Source organism: Vanessa tameamea, chromosome 4 (assembly GCF_037043105.1).
Source record: "Vanessa tameamea isolate UH-Manoa-2023 chromosome 4, ilVanTame1 primary haplotype, whole genome shotgun sequence".
NCBI lineage: Eukaryota > Metazoa > Arthropoda > Insecta > Lepidoptera > Nymphalidae > Vanessa > Vanessa tameamea.
Genome location: NC_087312.1, coordinates 6,610,938 through 6,632,721, shown reverse-complemented (window position 1 = coordinate 6,632,721; position 21,784 = coordinate 6,610,938). Strand labels below are relative to the sequence as shown.

Here is a 21,784-nt window from a genome sequence, read left to right as displayed (position 1 = left end):
CTCTATTGGTATTTTCGGTATTTTAAGTAATATAACGAAAATCAAAGACCTTACTAAATTATTATTAGTATTAAAACTAATATTTTGACAGATTTTCAAAACTGATTTTCATTTGTTTTTATTTTATTAAATACATTTAAAATAAATGGAAATGCAGTAAGAACACATGATTATTTTAATCGAACAATTAAATAACAGTTAAAATAGCAATATATATGTATGTATAAATTAATACATATTTTTAATTAAGAAAACTAAAGACAAATCGTTTTATAATTAAGAATATTTAACAAAGAGGTGGAATCGCAAAAAAATTATCTTCCCCTGCCAACTTAAGAAAACTCTTTAATCTTAGTCTTAGGAAGAACATATACATCTTCGCTTTGGGTCTTGATAAGATAAGTTAAAAAGCTTATCCGACAAAGGAAACTAATGTTGGGCAATATTGACAAATTTCATAAATAATAATTATAAATTTCATTAGAGTCTTAGATATTACTTTAAATAAAATAAAATAATATTATATACCTACTTAAGCTTAGAAATAAATAAGCTGAAAAAGATTATCATCTCCTGATACTTATTTATGTATATATTAAAATTGAACACTATTATTTTTTAGTAGTAGTTTTTATCGCACGGTGGTGTATAATCTAAATACTTATTGTAATCGGTAATTAACGTGATAATTTTAATTATTTTGCCCTGCGAAACAAAATGTTTGTCTCCATATGCATCATGTTTTGATTTTACAATCTTCAATTAATGGTAAAAAAATGCTTTCTAATCATAAGCAAAAGCAGAATGCATTTAGATTAATTTTGTAATCATGAAAAATTGTTTAAGATGAATAGTATAAATAACTTAAACGATGATTTCATTTGTTCGTGTATTTCATTATTCTATAAATAAAAAATTCATAAACTTTGTGTTCTTATTGGTAATTATTATTGATTGTCTTAAAATAATAGACACATAATTTTTTTTCAATATAAATGTATATTAATTTATAATATCAGGGAGAACTTAATATACGACATTTGTTAATAATCTACGATAAAAATATTATTTGGCAGAATAATAATGGTTAAAGTCACAACCTAGAAAAAAGTAAATTTTCGCAGTCTCAACTCTCTAGTCGCAAAGGGAAACAAAATGGACGGAGTGTAGTGGCTACGATACTAATGATCTAAATATTGTGGGATAATTTGCAATTCGATTGCTTGGAATCTCAACAGTTGATTAATAATAATTACTACGTATACCACAATAGAATAATTTATCATAGACTGTATATTATACGCCTATAATCACCGTTCGGTTCTTTGAAATATGGTATCCATTTTGTGATCAATTGTATTGTGTGGCGCTTACAGTAAGTAACTTGTTATGAAATTAAATAACATTTTAATATTTTACTTTCTATAATTCCTAGTCATAAATTGTTAGCCAATCATTATTTATTTCTATAAATACTGTGTTAAATAGGTTGATGTTTAGATACTATTGATAGATATACATTAAGCTATGGTAAGTTATGTGCTAGAAGTTGTGCTAACCGCTAGAAAGGTGTTTTCTTCGATGTGTTATATGCTTTTACATATAAAAAAAATACCTTAATATCCTAATAATGTTTTTATGTATGATAAACGTGTCAAGTTAATTTAAAATTGTTTACTGTAAAAATAACTAAATATAGTTCCAATATTTACGCGGACTGTAATAAAATAGAAGATATTCATTTTTCTTATGCTGTGTAACTGAACGGGAGAAGTTGTAACGCTCTATGTTATCTTAGCACCATAAGCGTATAGCTTTTCCCCTTGGTTACACAAGCAAGGACTTCAGGAAGAACAGTTGGACAGAAATGGATTTGGAAAGGTTTTAATTACTTGAATTTACTTGTCAGTATCAAACTTAGATGCTATATGATATAATCAAATTATAATTTTTGTCCATTATTTTTTATTAATTTTCTTTATCTTTTTTCTTATTTGTTGTACATGTGATATAGTTGTTTATATAAAAGTAAAATTTTAAGTTATTTTAACAAATATACATTATCATGAATGAAAAATGCCAGATATTAAAATTAAGTACTGAAAAAATATATGGTGATGTTCCATACAGGATTGATGATATAAGTTGATTCCAGGGTAAATAATTCATTTTATTGTTCAGAATTCTAGCTTTATTTTTAATATGAAATGTAATATATTGTAGTATATAAGTAAATAATGTTCGATTCAAGGCACTACCATTGACTATATGTTTGCTTTATATTTGTATTGTATAAAAATAACACAAATAAAAAAAATAGATATTTATACATTGTTTAAAAGAATCCTTAATGATATTTTTAATATTAATTATATTTTATAATTGACAAAACAAATAAATTACTCAATTGTTGCTCAGTTGTTGCAAGTCACATATCATTGTTAAAAGTGATCAAAAATAATTTACATCAAATTAAAATTCTCTGAAATGTATTATATTATTTATACTTATCAGAATAGAGCTTTATTATTAAGTGAAATTATAATTTATTATTAAATATTTTGTAATTGGAAATACTTTTTGTGGTAAAAAAATATATATATTTTGTGACTCTTTTATATATTTTTTATTTGTATAGATTATATTGCAACAAATTATTAGTCTAATTTAAGCTTTAATTTAATAAAGTAATGAAAATTTACCAGTTTATTTAGTACATGTAAATTACTCCAGTTGCCTTGTAAATTAAAGGACATTCATTTATGAGAGGAAATCTGTTTACAGGTGTTACATCTGATTTCACATGAAAAAAAAAAAAAAAAATTATCTATTTGTTGTAAAATACTAGTTAATTGCTTATCATGAAACTTATTGTAAATAATAAATATTATAAGTAATAATTATTGTAGGATATATTTTCTATAACCAGTGAAAATTTTAAATTGAATTTGTAGAATTTCAAATATATGATTTTAATTTTACAGCATAATTTTTTTTTTTTAAGTTTCTAAATAAATTAGGCAAAATTTGTTGTGATTAGTAAACAATACTCATTCAACATTAAAACAAAATATTATTAACACAATTGGCGTAGTGCCAACTACATCAATTTTAAATGTAAAGAAAATTATCAAATCAGAATTAGATTTTTTTTTTCCATATTCATGATAGCTTTATGGGAGTATAACATTATTATTTTTTTATGTTTGATACACCAAGTGTTGCAAGATGGGAGTCAGATCCAGCATTGATTACTTGGGATATTTGCAAACTAACTGAAATATAAGTTTTGTCTTTATTATTTCAGATTAAGATGGGTGATCTAATTTGGAACATTCAATACAAACTCATTTTAATTCACTCTTAAGTGAGTGATGGACTCATATAATTTGTTTGGTGATGATGGAAGCGGTATGTTGGAAGGGCTTACTGATCTTGGTGGAGCAGACAGCTTTGCTGGTAGCTCTACATCTGGAGTAACAGGAGATAATAAAGATTCTGCTGAGAATAGGTAACTTAAACATACAACTTCTTATATCTTGGTATTATTCAAAGCAATCACTACTAAATATTTTTTTATAAAACCAAACAAAAAAAATTTTTTTTTTTTTTAGTTATAGGCAACCATACAATCCAAATAGTGTGGGACAAGAAGGAACAATACAAAAACTGGCATCGTTTGGGGGTGGAGGTGCTAGTGGCTTACCTAGCAGCTCACAGCCTGTGCCTAATCCTGGTCCTGGTCCACCAGGACCAGAGTATCATGATTATGGTGCCTATCCTCCACGGCCAAGATTACCTCAGCCCCCACATGCACCACTTCATCCGTCACATCATGTACATCCTTCACATTCATATCCCAGCTATCACCCTGGGCCAGAACCAATGTACTCCATACCTGAACAAGGTAATTAATGCTTTTCCATAAAATTTAAAATATTATAATCAAATTACATATATTACTGTTTATTTTAAGGGATTGCCGATATGGGTGTATGGTCAGGTGCACCAGGAGCAAATAGATATTCACCTATCACACCAGGATACAGACACTCCTATGAACATCAACAAAAGATGCATCAATATTCTCCTCAGCAGGTATGTATTATAAGCAAGCAAAACAATTAATATAACATTTTGCATTTAATAATATTAATTTTTTGTATAACATTGTAGGCATCTGGAATAGGAGGCCTTCAAGCACAAAATGGTGCATATATTCCAAGGCAGCCTCATTTTCCTCAACCAACATCACAACAAATTTATGGACAACAACAGGTTAGTATTAATAAAACAGAATAAGGTTTTATGCTTTATAATATTATTATAATACTACAATTAAATAGAGGTTTTCTAAATAACTAATAAAACTTAATTATATTTCAGAATTATCCAAATTATACCCAAATGCATCCTCCATCTGCAACAAGGATTTCTCAACATCCAACTTATCATCAGCAAATGGATGTAAATGCTCATCAATATGGTTTACCTCATAATCAGCAAAATCATGGTGCAATACCACAACATCAACCCCATCAAAATATACCTAGCCATCCAGGTGGTATTGGTCCAGGAATCCAGTCTCACCCAAACTCACATTTACACCATGCAGGAGCTTCCCCTTTACATCATGTTCCTCGTCAACCTCAAGTACCTCCCTCTTCTGTTGGACCATCACATGCAGTTCCGTCCCAAATGCCTTATGGGTCACCACATCATTCTGTCCCAATCAATTATCAGCCTCATCAAGTGCAACATCCTCTTGATGTTAATGTGACAAGTCAGTATAATTCCGTTAAACCTGGAGGAATGGATGCCGGAAGTCCACAATATCGACCCCCTTTTCCTCAGTTATCACCACAAATGTCACCAAGGGCACAGGTTTCACCAAGACAGCAGCCTCAATCGCAACCTCAACTGTCACCTCGACCCGTAATGTCTCCTGTTAAAGGACCTAGTGCGTCACCTCTAAGTACTCGTAATGTTGTACAACAATCGCCTGGTTCAGGTCCTCCTCCAGTATCTGCATCATTTTCGTCACAAAATACACTACAAGCTTTAGAACAAATGGTTTTACCTGCAAGTGGAGAGTACTCATTTCAACGTAATCCTGCATCTCCAGTAGTCGGTCACAATATAGTGCCTTCTCCAACACAATGGAATCCGAATAAAATATCTACTCCAATCAATACGTCGCCAGCAAACACTGAACCATCTTCAAAACCTTTAGAAACACCACCAATGCAAATCTTAAAACCAGAACAAAATAAAATGAGTTCAGTTTCCGTACCTAATAATGAAAATAAAAATTTGGATAAGTCTCAGTCTGACAATGAAAGAACGTCAGAAGACAATGCCTCTATGAGATTTATAACAAATACTCAGAAAGAAGCTACTTCAGTAAGCTTAAATAACTCTTCTATCTCACCTTCAACCAATTCATTAAATGTGTCTGTTGATAAAGTAGAACATAAAGAAAACAGTAGTACTCATAGTCAACTTTCAACTGAAGGAATATTTGAAATTGGACATTCCAAAGAAGAAAAAAAGAGTGATATTACAATAAATCATGAAAATAAATCGGACATCAATCTGAATGAAAATATCAACAAACAAAACAATAATGAATTATTAAGAAATCAAGGAACCAATTTGCCAAGTGGATCAATGAAGATTGATACGTCTGCTGATCATGCCACAAGTAGTGCTTCACAGCAAGTAAATATTTCAATTGGTCATCCGTTGCCAGCTAACACAACTAATAAATATGATAATACACCAAATTTAAACATTTCTAGAAGCCAAGGGTATCAAAGCAGTTCATTTCCAAATATACAGAATATGTTGCCTCAAGGGGTACCAAACTTAGTTACGAGCATTTCAACCAATATACAAAGTAATCAAAATTTAAATGTTCCTCCGACTTTTCAAAGTGGTTCCCCGGCAGCTACAACAGCAGTACCAAATATTCAAAACAGTATTCAGTCTAATCATTCAATACAACATCCAAATCTTACTAATACGGTGTCGTCAAGTATGCCAGTCCACAATCAACAAGGTAATTTGGCTTGTTTGCCACCCACTGTACCAAGTATGATAGGAAATATTCAACCAACATTACATACTTCTCCAAGTAATGTTACCAATGTACAACCTCCAACAACTATACCAAGTATTCAAGTTGGAATGCCTTTAAACCCTCAGAACATACATGGCAATCTTGGCCCTAATTTGTCATCAAATCAATCTAATGTTATGTCGAATATCCCTCATAACATTACTCCAAACATGATAGTTATGGGATCAAATAATTTGCCTCACCCAAGTTTATATTCTGCATCACATCATCAGGAGAGGGCAGCATTACAACAACAGATACAAGAAATATATTGCTTACCACCTTCAAATGAAAATCAAGAAAAGGTAAGGTGCTTACAGGAAAGGCTGTCTATGTTGCAGCAACATGAAACTAATGATAAATGTAACGGAGGACCTAATTGTATACTGCAAAATCCAATTTATGGATCCAAAATGGTAGAAAGTCCACAAGTGACCAGTACAACAGGACGTGGACGTGGAAAAGGACCTGCTAAGCCAAGAAAACCCCGCGTCAAGAAAGATAAATTAACTGCAATGTCACAATCTCTAGATCAGTTGCCTGTCTCAGAAGACTGCGTCACAGCAGGCACAGGCTTACAGAGTAATTCGGAGATTGATACAGAAGTGACGGAAGATATTACAAATTTAGACAGTAGTGCTTTATCAATAGACGAGATGAATATTGGAAAAGTAAAAAAACCTAGAGCTCCTAGAAAAAATAAAGAGAGAAAACCTCGTGTCCCGAAAGAACTAAAGGTTAACAAAGACTTGGGGGATAAGCCAGTAAAAGAACGAAAGAAACGAGAACCCAAAGATCCAAATGCCCCAAAAAGAAAAAGAAATGTCAAAAAGGGCATATCAGAAATGCATGCTGATACAACAACTTACAATGAATCTTTAGATAGAGATAATATAGATAATTTAAATGATGAAATGTTAAATAAAAGCATTGCTGTTAATGAAGCTTCGAAATCAAATATATCTATCACTCAAGAATTACCTTCATTGGATGACACGAATGTAACTGATTTTGATGATATTCCTGTTTCAAAAATTGCCATTAAAGATTTGTTAGAAGAAGCGGAAGCGAAAAAAGATCTTATCGATAAAGAAGATGAATTAGACTCCGTTAATCTGAAGAAAAAGACATCAAAGAAAAGAACATCTGGAGTGAGTAGTTGTAAAAAAGCGCTCAATAAAAAAACGCCTAGTGGAAAACGAAAGCGTCGAGGTGGCTTGATACCTGATTCTGATGGAGAACCCGATGATTTGATGTCTACCCCACCTCCATCACCTCCACCAGAAGGAGATGACAGTCTGAAACGTCGATCTGCCCGAAATACTCAACGTAAAAAGTACACGGACGACGTGTTGTTACGCTTGTCCGATGATGAATTTACAATGGCAACTCCCAAACAAGAAAGAGAATTGTTGGATGATTTAAGCCTTGACACTAAAGATATGAACAGACCGGAATTGACACCAAAACCCAATTATATGTATGTCAATACCACAGAAGAGGATTCAATGATAGTACAGCACGTTTTAGCATCTCGTATGGGTAAACGAGAAATAAAAAATGAAGTAAGTGAAAAAATAATAAAACAAGAAAAAGATGAAAACTGTCCTAATTTACTCCAAGAAAACCCAGACAATCAATCTCAAAACGAATCTGATGAAATTTCAAAAAAAGATGAAAATATTGAAATAGTAAAAACTGATTCTATAGAAGAAGAAATTCAGAATAAAGAAATTAATAAACTAGAGCCAGAAAAAGAAAGCGTGGAAGAAATATTACCAAAAACGATTGTGGTTGATGTGGAAGAATATTTTGTCAAGTATAGAAATTTTTCTTATTTGCATTGTGAATGGAAAACAGAAGAAGAATTATATAAGGGCGATAAACGAATATTCTCTAAAATTAAACGTTTTAAGCAGAAACAAGCACAACAAATGAATATTTTCGAACTCCTCGATGATGAACCATTCAACCCTGATTATGTTGAAGTGGAAAGAATATTAGACATGTCGGAGAATCAAGATCCAGCCAATAATACTGTTGTAAAACATTATTTGGTTAAGTGGAAAAGTTTACAATATGAAGATAGTACATGGGAGCTAGAAGAAGATATTGACGTAGATAAAATAAAACAATATAAAATTTTTAGTGAAATTCCACCTAAAGAGAAATGGAAGTTTAAGAAACGACCGTCTGCTGATCAGTGGGCACAATTGAAAGAGTCGCCATTGTATAAAGGAGGAAATACATTAAGACCATATCAATTAGAAGGTCTTAACTGGTTATTATTCTCTTGGCATAATAATCGTAATTGCATATTAGCCGATGAAATGGGATTGGGAAAAACTATTCAAAGTTTAACATTTGTGAATTCCGTTTGGGAGTATGGTATAAGAGGTCCATTCCTTATTATTGCACCACTCTCAACTATTCCGAATTGGCAGAGAGAATTTGAGGGCTGGACAGAAATGAATGTGATTGTTTATCATGGATCTCAGCAAAGTAAGAGTATGTTACAAGAATATGAATTCTATTACAAAAATGAAAAAGGTGAACCAATTAAAGAAATTACTAAATTCAATGTATTAATTACAACTTTTGAAATAATTGTAACAGATTTTCAAGAACTTAAATCGTTTAACTGGCGCTTGTGTGTTATAGATGAAGCTCATAGGTTAAAAAATCGAAATTGTAAATTATTGGAGGGGTTAAGACAACTTCATTTAGAGCATAGAGTTCTATTATCGGGGACACCTTTACAGAATAATGTTAATGAACTATTCTCGTTACTTAACTTTTTGGAACCTTCTCAGTTTTCTAGCAGTGACGCATTTTTGACAGAATTTGGTCAACTTAGGTCAGAATCAGAAGTTGTTAAACTTCAAGCTCTTCTCAAACCCATGATGCTACGTCGATTAAAAGAAGACGTTGAAAAAACTTTAGCTCCTAAAGAAGAAACGATTATAGAAGTAGAATTGACAAACATTCAAAAAAAATATTATAGAGCTATATTAGAGAGGAACTTCAGCTTTCTTCAAAAAGGTATAGCAGCAGCTGCGAACATTCCAAATTTAATGAATACCATGATGGAGTTAAGAAAATGTTGTATACATCCATATTTACTAAATGGTGCCGAAGATCAAATACAATTTGATTATAAACAAGCTAATGGTGAAGATAAAGAAGCTTACTATAAAGCACTTATTCAGTCTTCCGGAAAAATGGTCTTAGTTGACAAATTATTACCTAAATTAAAAGCTGGTGGTCACCGAGTTCTTATATTTAGTCAAATGGTAAGATGTCTTGATATTTTAGAAGATTATCTCTTATTTAGAAAATATCCATTTGAAAGAATTGATGGACGAATAAGAGGAAATTTGAGGCAAGAAGCCATTGACAGATTTTCTAAGCCCGATTCTGATCGGTTCGTATTCTTGTTGTGTACTAAAGCTGGTGGCCTAGGAATTAACTTGACTGCTGCCGATACAGTTATTATCTACGATAGTGATTGGAACCCCCAAAATGACTTGCAAGCACAAGCGCGGTGTCATCGTATCGGACAACAAAAAATGGTTAAAATATATCGATTAATATGCAGAAATACATATGAAAGAGAAATGTTTGATAAAGCATCCTTAAAACTGGGATTAGACAAAGCTATTTTGCAAAGCATGAATACTTCGCAGGGTAAAGAAACAGGCCTAAAACAATTATCCAAAAAGGAAATTGAAGATCTTTTAAAAAAGGGAGCATATGGTGCCGTCATGGATGAAGATAATGCTGGGGATAAGTTTTGTGAAGAAGATATTGAAATGATTTTAGCACGAAGAACGCAAGTTATACAAATGGAGTCTGAAAAGGGTTCTACATTTTCAAAAGCTAGTTTTGCTGCTACGGATCAAAGATCGGACATTGATATAAGAGACCCCGATTTTTGGAACAAGTGGGCTAAGAAAGCTGAAATAGATACAACAGAGAAGAAGGAAGATGAAGATTTAATAGTAACAGAACCGAGGAAAAGAACAATCATTAAAAGATATGGTCATGACGATGGTCCAATGGAAATGTCAGACATGGAAGTAACACCAGATTCAGATGAAGATGAAGAAGGTAATTTCTTTATTATATCGAAAAAAAATCTTGCTTTAAACTGTTCTAAAAAATCAATGTCAGGTAATTATCTTTTTATTTATTTAAAATATCAACAGGAATCAGCCTCAGAAGCAAAAGAAAGAAGGAGAAACTTGGTAGAAAAGGACGGCGATATGCTAGTGACGATTATGTGCCACGGCATGAAGGAGTCCCCATAGATGAAGAAGTCGTGTATGGATCCTGGACTAGATCAGAATGTTTTAAGATAGAACGAGGTCTACTCACATTTGGGTAAGCCTTTAATTTTTTAAATCCTTATGATCTTAAGAATGGACTAATTTTCGATCTTACGTTTTTTGATTGATTTAGTCAAAAATTCCTAAGGAGAACCTTTTTTGTTTTATTATGTAAGTGATTAAAACAAAAACAGAACTTTTAAACATATAACGTATGTAATAGTACTTACAATGTGTTTTGTTCACTTATACTTAGACCATATATAATACAAAACTGGAGGTTTCTTCGTTGAATCAGTTTAAAAAGATATAAGTAATATAAAGCCTCATGACTAGTAAATCTAACTAGTAAAAGTCCTGTGTAGCAAATATTTGGACTATTGCTAGACATATAATCTATAATGTTTGAACACCTGTGAATTTATGCTTTTGTTATTAAATCCAATCCTCGTTTATAGTTTTTTCAAATCTCATATTCTTGATTATCTCAGTAATATCTCATATAATACGGATATTAGAAAGAGGTAAGTATTGTTTATTAGTATTTTCCGGAATCCCACAAAAATACATATGTGATTGATATGAAAACTAAATAGTTTTTTTTTCTAAAAATAAGTAATTTATTTACACGATTAATTATTTCATTATTGAACCCGTACTTATATAAAAAATGTCGTGGGCGGTGCGTACGGTTATGTTTTACAACTAAGTATGAGCGGAGATATGGGCGCTTGTCATTTGACGAAGTCAATAGTGGCTACTTAAGCCACTAACTAACTAGTCTTATGTATAAAATTGATACTTAACTGACGTGATAGACTGCGCGTAGTGTAAACTATACTACTAGAAATGTAATGGCAGTGACTTGTTGTATTTTTGAAGCTGATTAAGAAAGTAATTTTTTTAACAAATATTTGTTTTTAGGGATTGCTGCACATGTAACATTAAATAAGCTTTGCATTAATATACCTTTTCTATGACTAATTTCTATGAATCATGAGTTATAATATGTACATAAGTTAAAATTTTTGCGGATTAGTTTTTGTAAACTCTATGAAAGAGCATTCCATCCACGATTCATACGTTTTTAGTCTAAATGTGAGAGTGTCAACCAAAAAAATATTTTGCGATATTATGTTAGAACTTGTGGTACCATAATAAAAAAATGTCTAGACATTTTGTAAGACCATTTATTGACCTTGGTTTTATTTGAAATTAAACATCTCAATTTCTGCTTTTAACCAAATGTGGCGAGCCGACTACGACCATCATTATTGACACAATTCAAAGGTAAGCCCTGGGATTTTCGCAGTGATCCGAATTTTTAAATTATCCCACGACAGATACATCATAATCAGGAAGTAATCGGCAATCGCTCACAATTATTGTATAATTGTACATGTATCATTGGCAAAAGAACAATTGGGTGCTGTTCTCATGTAATGTACATAATATGGTGTATGAGCTAACTCTACGTTTAGTCGATCTTCACCAGTTCTTGGATTAGAGAATACTATTGTTGTGCCAAACAAATAAGATATATCCACTTTATAACAAAGCTGTAAACCTTATAATTCAATAATAAATATCTAAAGTGTAAGAACGACAGTATTTTTTAGAATGGTTATGTGGATTAGATTGGATATGCATATTAAACAAAATATTTCACGATAGATTATGTATCTACTTATATTAACAAAAACAACCATAATCCTTCGAAAAATAACAGGTGTTTGAACTTAAATATAACTAAGGTGGTTAATCAATGTTCTTTTAAAATAACTGATGTTATAGTAAAAAATGTTTACTACTAGTTCTAACATAATATGGGAAAACTCTTTTACATCCGGCCTTTCACTTTTTGAACAAAATGGATGATGTCCTTTGAGAAGTATAAAATTTTAATTAAAATACCTACGACAAAACATATTAAGGGTCCGTTGCTATATTTTTTCCATAGTTCATGCAAAATAAAACAATTAATTTAACAGAAAAACTTATAATAACTACAGTTTACATCAATGGATGTATTTATAAGTATTACGTTTAGGAATGCCGCCAAAAAAAATGCATGATATATAATTAAGCTTTTGGTAACAGACATTCAATTCAGTTAGTTTAATAGATTTTTGTTATGTAACCAGTGGGCACAGACTCTTGCCAAATTCACGTAGGATGGAGAAGACACGAAGGAGAGTGATCTGTAGTGTTCAGTGAACAAAATCAATTAAATTTTGTAGATAAGAATAATAATAGAAATTTACTTATTAAACCTTAGTAAAGAACGTGCACATAATATCAAATGATATTATCTTGGTTGAATATGTTGTCTAGCAAAAGACGTTTCGTTTAGGTGGACCTTTTGTTAATTAGAGATATTAATCATGAGGCATTAAAGTTCTGGTCAATGTTAATGAAAAGATTTAAGGATAAGAATGAAATAAGAACTTTAAGTATTATTTCGACAGACATCTGAACCAGTACAGAAAAAAAATACATAAATAACTCATGAAATAACTTCGGTTTTGTGAAAAATCCATGACCGTGGAATGTGGCCTAACACGAAGTTGAAATATTTAACCATATAATGAGAGTGAACATGCATTATATACATGCTCATTGGTTAGTTTAAAACAATTTTGATGTTAACTTTTACAAGCCCATATTTTAAAATTATGAAGTAAAAGTTTATATTATGTATTTATCATTTTAAATGGTGTTGCTACTAATCATTCCCAATATGTTTCTTTTTTATCAAAAGTAAAAAATTAGTTCTGCAAATTCATCTTACAAATATTACTGATCTTTAAAAAAATATGTGAAAAATAATATAATCGTTCGTGACGTCTACTATAATATATTATATTTATTATAACCTTGCTGTAAATCTTAAAGCGAAACAAATTATAAAAGATATATACTTAAAAAAAATCGTTTTTAAATTATTTGTAGAGCTTATAATAACCAAACTACTGAGATATTATCATACATGGCTCAAATACAACTTCGTGTTTTCTTCTTGTTCGCCTAAACGATTAACATGGAAGCCCACATTTTGGAATGTAATTATAGTATATTTTAGTTTTTTGATAGTTAGTTATAAATCTAATAATGTCATATAATAGTTTTAGATATTTTTAATAGTATATTGTATATTAGTTTTACCTAAGTATTACTTTTACTGTCATTCAGATGGGCTCGTTGGGAAGAGATATTAGATAAAAATCAGTTTAGAAAAGGTTGGACACTACCAGTGATTGAAGATTGTGCACGAATTATTGTAAGTTTCTTATCTTCTAAATATAATTCGTTATTTATCATTTTAAAACTAGTGTAAATTATTAATATGTTTAAGAAAAACACTCAAACTTATGATGATTTGCCATGCTAATACCGAAAAAGTTTAAGACTTTTACTGAGTTAATTTTCAATTTTCTGAAGTTATTGTATTTGAATACTTTTATAATAACGCACATAGAGAACATAGTTTCATGTTTGGTTATGTATTGTAGGTGTTATATTGTTTGCGTCACTATAAGGGAGATGAGAAAATAAGAAATTTTATTTGGGATCTTATTGAACCTTGTGAGAATGGTGAAGTTACTATCTCAAGAAATCATAGTGGGCTACATAACCCAGTGCCGCGGGGTAGAAATGCAAAAAAGAAAAATAGGCTCAAAGAGATTCCAAAAGCTCATGATACTCAGAAATGGGAGGATCCTGGTCATTGGAGTTCAATAGATAAATATGATTGTGACGCCTATTTGGAAAGTAGCTATAAAAAGCATTTATTTAGACATGCTAATAAGTAAGTATACAATAATATATTATATTGAAAAAACTACTTAGATATTACTCTTTATTGACACATTCTATTTTTTTAGAGTTCTACTAAGAGTTCGTATGATGTATTATATAAAACATGAAGTTATAGGAGATTACGCTATTCAAATAGAAAATGGAACCCATGCCAGGTGAATTTGTTTTACATACTAGTAATAAAAAATAATATTATTTGGAATTAAGCTTAGAAGGTCAATATATAATATAATGTGTATCTGTTTTAGTACAATGGGTATGAGAGTGCCGCGTGGTGTGGACAGCGCGCCGCCCCGCCTGTGGTGGGACACCGAGTGCGACGTGTCGCTGCTCGTAGGCACATATAAACATGGCTATGAAAACTATTTGGCGATGCGTTCCGACCCGCAACTGTGCTACGTCGACAAACTTGGTCCACCTGACGATGCGGAGTGTACAGATATTAAGTAAGCAAATTGTACTGCAAAGTGGAAATTATTATTTGGCTAAAAATATCTATTTTATATTTCTATATATGCGAGTCACTGATTTTAGTAGAAAAAAATAAGTCATGCTGTATGCTGTTATATTGCTGAATTGAATTACCTCTTATTATATATTCTATTATTTAATTAAAGTTTAGTATGGATTGTGCAAAACCTTGTTAACTGTCAAGATGAAATATTTATTATTAACAAAATGTTACTGTGCAACCATCTATATGTGAAACACTTGTTCAAGTATTTGTTGTAACTTCTTTAAGATATTAACATATTTAGAATAGTGATTCCTGTATATCATTATAAAAATGTGTAGTACACCATACATCATATTTTTGTATGAATTAAATTATTAAAAGTATCTATGGTCTCATTCTTAACATTTTATACACATACATGCAGCAAAAAATTCAATTTATTTATGGCAATGTCCTGTCGATATAGTTTATTTCAGACATTTTCCTTTATAATATAATACTGTATTAAGTAAATCCCCACAGAAAACCTGACCTGTCAATTCTGTTTATATACGAATTATTTATTTCATCTTGAAAGTATACAAGGCGAATTTGTATTTCATATAAAAACACATACACATGTGCTTATGCATGATCATTTAACTTATTTTGAATCATTTCTTTGCCACAGAAGCGAGGAAAGAAAGGTGCTCGGGAGCGTGGCAGGCGATGAAGAGTGCACGGATGACGTGTCAAGCGGTGCGGGCGCCGCCTCGCCTGCCTCTCCGCGCGCGGACGACGACCTCTCGCTCGCCGCCACTCATCTGTGGCCCTCTATGCAGGATCTCAACACACGCCTTCGGCGCCTAATCACTGCCTACCAGCGCAATTACAAGCGCGAAGAACTCAAACTACAGCAGAAAGCTAAGGTTTGTCTTTTATTTTGAAACTTGTTTGTGTTTCTTAATTTTCTATTATAAACAAAATTTATATAATTACTTACAGATGGAGCGACGCGAGCGAATGGATCAACTCGCACGAGATGAAATTTCACAATGGCGTTGGACGCGAGCCGATGAGGAAGCTTTCCGAAGAACGGTCGCCTCTTACGGAGTCGAGTTTGATCCTGCCACTAAAAGCTTACGTTGGAGTCGATTTAGATCTTTAGCTCGTTTAGACTCCAAAAGTGACGATGCTCTGACTGACTACCTCAAGGCTTTTATGGCTATGTGTAAACGTCAATGCGGCCTCGCAGTAGGTGAAGCAGAATTACCGACTAGAGCAGATTTGAAAGCGGAACCTATTGGTGAAGAACGAGCCATTGCTACATTAGAAAGGTATGTTTATTATTGTAGTAAAGTAGTTAAAAAACCGAAAGGAGTAGAATCTGACGAAGTCATTGCTTTAACATTTGAAAATATCGTTATTATTGAACTTAATTTTTTTTTACTCTAAAATTATGCTTACATTTTAGAATTGATCTTCTCCGTGTACTACGCGAAGAAGTAGCGCCGCACCCAGCGTTGGAAGCACGCCTGGCGCTCTGTGAGCGGTCACTCGATGCCCCGCCCTGGTGGCAACCCGCACGACACGACAAACTCTTAGTTTTAGGAGTGTGCAAGTAAGCATGTTAAAAATATAGACAGTTGCAGTTTCTATCAATTGCTTGAGAGCAATTATTATTGTTCAGCTAATTACTATAAAATCTAAAAATATCGTATATATATTTCATGTTGTATCATTCATATTTCTTATAAATACAAGATTGTATTTATAAATGGTTAATTTTTACGGTATTCATTTTATATAGTAGTAACAACGTTTTATCGATCCAGAATGGGTGGAATGGATAGAAAATAATACAGTTTAAACAATGCAAGGATTGACATGAAATATAACTTGGGAAATCCATGCACAGTAAAATTACTCCAAAATAATTAAATGTCTAGGTGTCATGGTTATAAAGGTAAAGATCTTAAATTAATAAACCAGAAATATATATAACGGGCATATCTGGTGTAAAAGCGAATATGGTATGTTTACTTATTTAAGCATTGTGTTTTATATCAATTATTGTAACTTTTGAATGACCATCGTAAACATAAATTACCACCACTTTATTTTTCATAATTTATTAGCAACTTGTGCTTCTGTATTTGTTATATAGTTATTACCTGTTTCGATTTAGATAAAAATACTAAGCTGCTGTTGTTACTACAGACATAAAGTGTACAATTAGTAATTTTACTACGTGAACATGCTGAGACAAGTGAGGTGTAAAAAGTTATGGAAATGATTTTGTCTTACCCAGACAATGCATCAACCGTTCGTTTTAATTAACACTAACTGACGATGCTATAAATTGTTCTAAGTACTAAAATAATTAATCATCGGTTGTATAAAACCCTTCGTTTACGATTTCTAATATTCTTATGTATTACAGGCATGGCTTGGGAGATACTTACAATAAATTATTTTGCGACCCAAAACTACCTTTCGCGGATTGTGCTAGAAAATGGCATGCGAAATATAAAAGTGGAGCAAAAAGTGACACAGCAAAACCCACATCTGACGATGAAGAGAAAATAAATACAGAGGTCACCACAGAACCAAGAATGTCCCTAAGACGTAGCAAACGTACCTCAAACGTTCTCGAACGTGACACTGAAGATGACACGGATGCTTTATCGGAACTCGAAACTTTAGCAAAATTAGGTAGAATAGACGAAACTTTAACACCGGAACATTGGTTTTCGGAAAGAGCTCTTGAAACAAGGCTACATCATATTGCTCATGCGGTACAGAATTGCGAGTGGCCTTCGGCAATGTCAACAACTAGCTCTTCCAAAATCAGCGATGGAAACAGTACACAAGTAGAAGTCCCAGATGATCGTAAACAAAGTCAGAAACGTCATATTGCTATTGATGTTGAAACAGAAAGAGCTAAGTTACATGCACTACTTTCTTCACCGCAAGCCGCACATTCAGCCTCGCGTGAAACTCACAGATTACCAACTGTGCTAAATCAAGAGCGCGATGATGCATCTAGTGATTCTGGTTCTCGACGCTCTACACCTGCTCCTCCGCCAGCTCATCAACGCGTGGCACCTTCTCCCGCACCATCCGTTCCACCTTCGCCGGTGTCTTCTGCCGTGACTGTCGCGCCTGTTGACCTTTCGGCTCCATTAGACTTAAGCGAAGCACAAGATTTCTCTATTGGTCGTCGAACTCCACAGGCGGAAGCTTCGCCTGCCTCAGTTGCGCCGACTAGAAGTAGATTAGATGATACTCTTACAAGACTGATGAAAAGAAAAAATGTGGTATGTATAGATAAACAATTGAAAAAAAAAACGATATGATATATTTCATATCCTTAAATACATTTTTTCAATATGCAGTATTTTATCATTACTTTAGAGTGGTATGTACTATTTTTACATTTAGTGATAGTATAAAATCAATTAACATAAGTACCACAAATTCTGCTATATATTGAAGTAACGTTTTTCTTAAAACCGTTATTTTTTTATGTGTGTTATTTAATATTGTATTTAAAAAATAAGTTTATTGAAACTAATATGTAACATCTAATTTCAGCCTGCACCAGAACAAATTGTTAGTAAAGAAAAGAAAAGGAAGAAATTGGATGAAATTGTTCTAGGGCTTTCTGCGGCGAAAGGAAAAAGCCCTAGTAGTTTGGTAGGATCATGTGATCCCCCTCGTATTAAAAGTTCTACAGTACTTCCTGAAGTAACAGTAACCCCAGCAGCTCCGCCAAGCACTGCTAGTACTCCTCCAACACAAAAACCGTTTTCAGTAACTGTGACAAATGTACCATCTCCACACTCTTCCTCAAAAGAATTGTCGTCCTATTTACAACAATCACTGGAACAAAGCAACAAAAATCAAAAATCAACTACTTCTACAACACCTAAGCCTTATTCACATGAGGCTAAAGTTAATAAGTGGCTTGCGGAACAGACCAATGTAGACACCCGGAGACGTGGGTTTACACCACGGTTGGCACCAGATGAGCATGTTCCTGTCGTTCATCGTGTAACGGGAAAGAGACTTATAGGTCATAAAGCACCGCAATTAAAACATTTAGCACAGTGGATTGCAGAAAACCCAATGTATGACATTGATTCAAAGTGGACAGATGGAATTAAAGAACATGTTAAATTACCACAAGATGTACGTAATCCAAGACATTCCCCTATGCAACCTACAAGTTCTGTACCTGAGCGTAAAAAGGGAAGACCCCCAACCCTCGACACAGCTTCAACTAACGTGTTATCATCCAATACACATCTAAATCAAAATATTTCTGGCTTAAATCCTGCACTTCTAGCAAGCTTGTCTAGTTTAAGTGCTTTTGATCCAAAGACGTTAGCGGCAACTTTATCAAATTTAACTGGATTTGATCCAAAACTGTTATCAAGTCTTAGTAGTTTTGATCCTAAAAATAATCCTCTCCTAAACTCATTTAGTGGTATGCCCAACTTACTTGGAAATATATCAGGTGGCAACATATTTGCTAATTTAGCTGGTTTAGGTCTACCCGGTTTTCCTTCTCTTGATATGAATAGCTTAACGGGATCAAGTGGCTCTTCAGAGACTAAAAACAAAAGTAGAAAACCATCTGAAGCATCAAGTGCATCTACATCAAAATCCACAAATTCTCAATTTCCTTTTGTGTTCCCCAATCCTAACATGTTGTATCCTCAATTAGGTTTGAGTGGTCTATCGCCATTTGGAGTTCATTCTGGGATGTCATCTTATGATGCATTAGGATTGTTAAGTAGTAATCTAGCAATAAGTTCTTCCGCAACATCATTACATAATTCAAGCCATAGTTCACGTAGTACCAAAACTACTGCTCCTAGATCATCTACGGTAGTGACCAGTTCTTCTACATCGCGCCAACAAAAAGTGTCGGATCGCACTCAATCCGGTCATTTACCTCAAATACTTTTACCTCCTGATCCTTATTTACTGGAATCACTTTCCAAACAGACGATAAATTACGATACGGCCCTTAAAATGGATAAAAGAACTCGCGATACTGATACGCATGAAACTATAGCCACTGATTTATCTAAAGCTGACAAAAAGAAATTGTCCTATGATCCCCTCAGATCTCAAATGCCACCTGAATTTGCTGCTGTTCAAGAGAAACTTCTAAAAGGAGACAAAAAGGATATAGACATAAGTAAAATGCTTTTGGAACAAATGGCTTCTGGTGCCTTAAGCGCTAGCCTCGTCAGTTCGGCCGAAGCTAAAAAAACAAAAGACATTGACAAGGATTCATATGAAAAACTAGGTAAACCACCTGAATATATAACACGTATGCCATCCGATGACAATGGATCCACGGTAACTATTGCTCATAAAAGAACAATTGAAGAAATAAACAATGAACCAGAAAATTTAGCTATACAGTCAACACCAAAAAAAATAAAAGATAACTCTTTAGAAGTAATTAAAAATGTTGAAAAACAATCAGATACTACAAACACTGGAGAAATGGATTTAGAAGATTTAATAGCACCTTTAACAGTCATTAAAACTGGTATGAAAGCTAGTGATTTTGACATAAACAGAACAACAGAGTCCTCCAGTTCCTTAATTGTTACTAATACTGAAAGAGAGGAAAAAGTCCAACAAAATACATGTCGTGAAAGAGAAGTACAAAATGATAATGAAAATATGCAGAAACTAGATGGCTCTAAAATCGAGAATGATGGCAAAGAGGATGTTTCTGACGATGTGAACACTGGAGACGCGTCAAGTGATGGTGTACGTCGAGTGAATAAAAAGAAGGGTCGCAAGTCTTCAGAAGACTCTTCTTTTGGTCCACGGCGAGAACTTCGATCAAGTTCTGGACGACAATCTACAGAATCTTCATCAAATCATTAATAACATTATTATGAATGGAAATAGTATATAATAGTATATGTAATTAAAATAATTTCGATAATTCACCACCTAAAATCAATCAATAAGAGAAAATTAAAGTTATAGTTCGAAAAAATTAAGGCGCGCTATTGTAATTACGGCGGCCCATATACGATATGTGTAATTTAAAATCGAAATCAGCTTGATTTTTAATATCCTATCATGTGTAATATCAAATTGTTTTCAAAAACCTTTTTGTATAAATATCTGCACATGAAATGCATATTTACAATATTTTACTTATAATATGTAATATGTTCTATGAATAATATATCAAGGACGACTTTAAGCATAGACGTTTTTAAATCTCAAGTTTTGTAAATTTGTAGTTACATTTTTGAATAAAAATGTCAAATTAAAATCAAAGACTGGTTAATTCAAATTTAAATGAAAGGAAATTGGCATTTTATGACAATTTGTTAATGCTTCTTTAAATACAAGGCCATGATCAAGCATGAGGTTTAACATTGTCGTGTACCCGTTATTTATACAAATATAATGAATTTTATCTCGTCATATGAATGGCATGTTTATGTTAGATGAACACTGAGAAGTATTTACTATTTAACGATCTCGAAAATCTACGCTGTACAGCGTAAATAAACAGTTTTAACTCAAATCATTCTGATAAGTTTAATATTAAGAATGACTAGCAATATGGCTGAAGAACAATTTTCTGTAACTGAGTAAATGTAGTTTATAGAAAATTTAATAACTATTACAACTTTGACTTTTATATATTTTTCATTAAGTCAAATGCTGAATGTGATAAAATTATTTATTACATGTATTCTTATTATTTTGCATTGCTGTAATTGAATGATGAATTGTGTATTGTAGATAATAGTAAGATGACAAATCATAAGAATTAATAAAACATTAAAATGATTATGAGTTTATTTTTATACATCTTATACCTTTGTTCAACAATGTGGTATTGTTTTGTTGATCGAGGTCTTATCCATAATCAATATCTTAGACAGTTTTTGAGGCATAGAGCAAAAATTATAGTATAGTCAAATCAGAAAACCATCTTGTTTAGACATTATTTGAATAATTTTGTCAATATTATATTTTACCAACTAAATAACGTAAAATTAGTAATAATAACAATTTCCTTAA

The 21,784-nt window shown here is 32.4% G+C and overlaps 1 protein-coding gene and 1 non-coding gene across 3 annotated transcripts; both read left to right on the top strand.

The window, feature by feature from the left end:
- Positions 1 to 1,126: 1,126 nt before the first annotated feature.
- Positions 1,127 to 21,548, top strand: Kis (kismet). Of its 2 annotated transcripts, XM_026631916.2 has the most exons (16): positions 1,128 to 1,375; positions 3,308 to 3,511; positions 3,615 to 3,907; positions 3,977 to 4,098; positions 4,177 to 4,278; positions 4,387 to 10,231; positions 10,330 to 10,504; positions 13,642 to 13,729; positions 13,962 to 14,257; positions 14,334 to 14,423; positions 14,517 to 14,714; positions 15,396 to 15,633; positions 15,710 to 16,041; positions 16,179 to 16,325; positions 17,148 to 18,024; positions 18,302 to 21,548. In XM_026631916.2, the coding sequence occupies exons 2-16, from the start codon at positions 3,375 to 3,377 to the stop codon at positions 20,621 to 20,623; spliced, it is 11,262 nt and encodes a 3,753-aa protein (XP_026487701.2). In that variant the 5' UTR covers positions 1,128 to 1,375; positions 3,308 to 3,374; the 3' UTR covers positions 20,624 to 21,548. The 2 variants fall into 2 exon arrangements, with proteins under 2 accessions (XP_026487702.2, XP_026487701.2); XM_026631917.2 differs by lacking the exons at positions 13,642 to 13,729; positions 13,962 to 14,257; positions 14,334 to 14,423; positions 14,517 to 14,714 and having other exon boundaries at positions 1,127 to 1,375.
- LOC113394645 (small nucleolar RNA U6-53/MBII-28) lies at positions 13,816 to 13,893 on the top strand. Its single transcript, XR_003368592.1, has one exon. It is a non-coding gene; the product is annotated as a small nucleolar RNA U6-53/MBII-28 (small nucleolar RNA).
- Positions 21,549 to 21,784: the final 236 nt, after the last annotated feature.

Bases quoted from the DNA above. Each gene is read 5' to 3' on its own strand.
- Kis (XM_026631916.2), top strand. From the start codon at position 3,375: ATGGACTCATATAATTTGTTTGGTGATGATGGAAGCGGTATGTTGGAA. The intron at 3,512-3,614 runs GTAACTTAAACA...TTTTTTTTTTAG, and splicing joins AAAGATTCTGCTGAGAATAG to TTATAGGCAACCATACAATC. The intron at 18,025-18,301 runs GTATGTATAGAT...ATCTAATTTCAG, and splicing joins TGATGAAAAGAAAAAATGTG to CCTGCACCAGAACAAATTGT.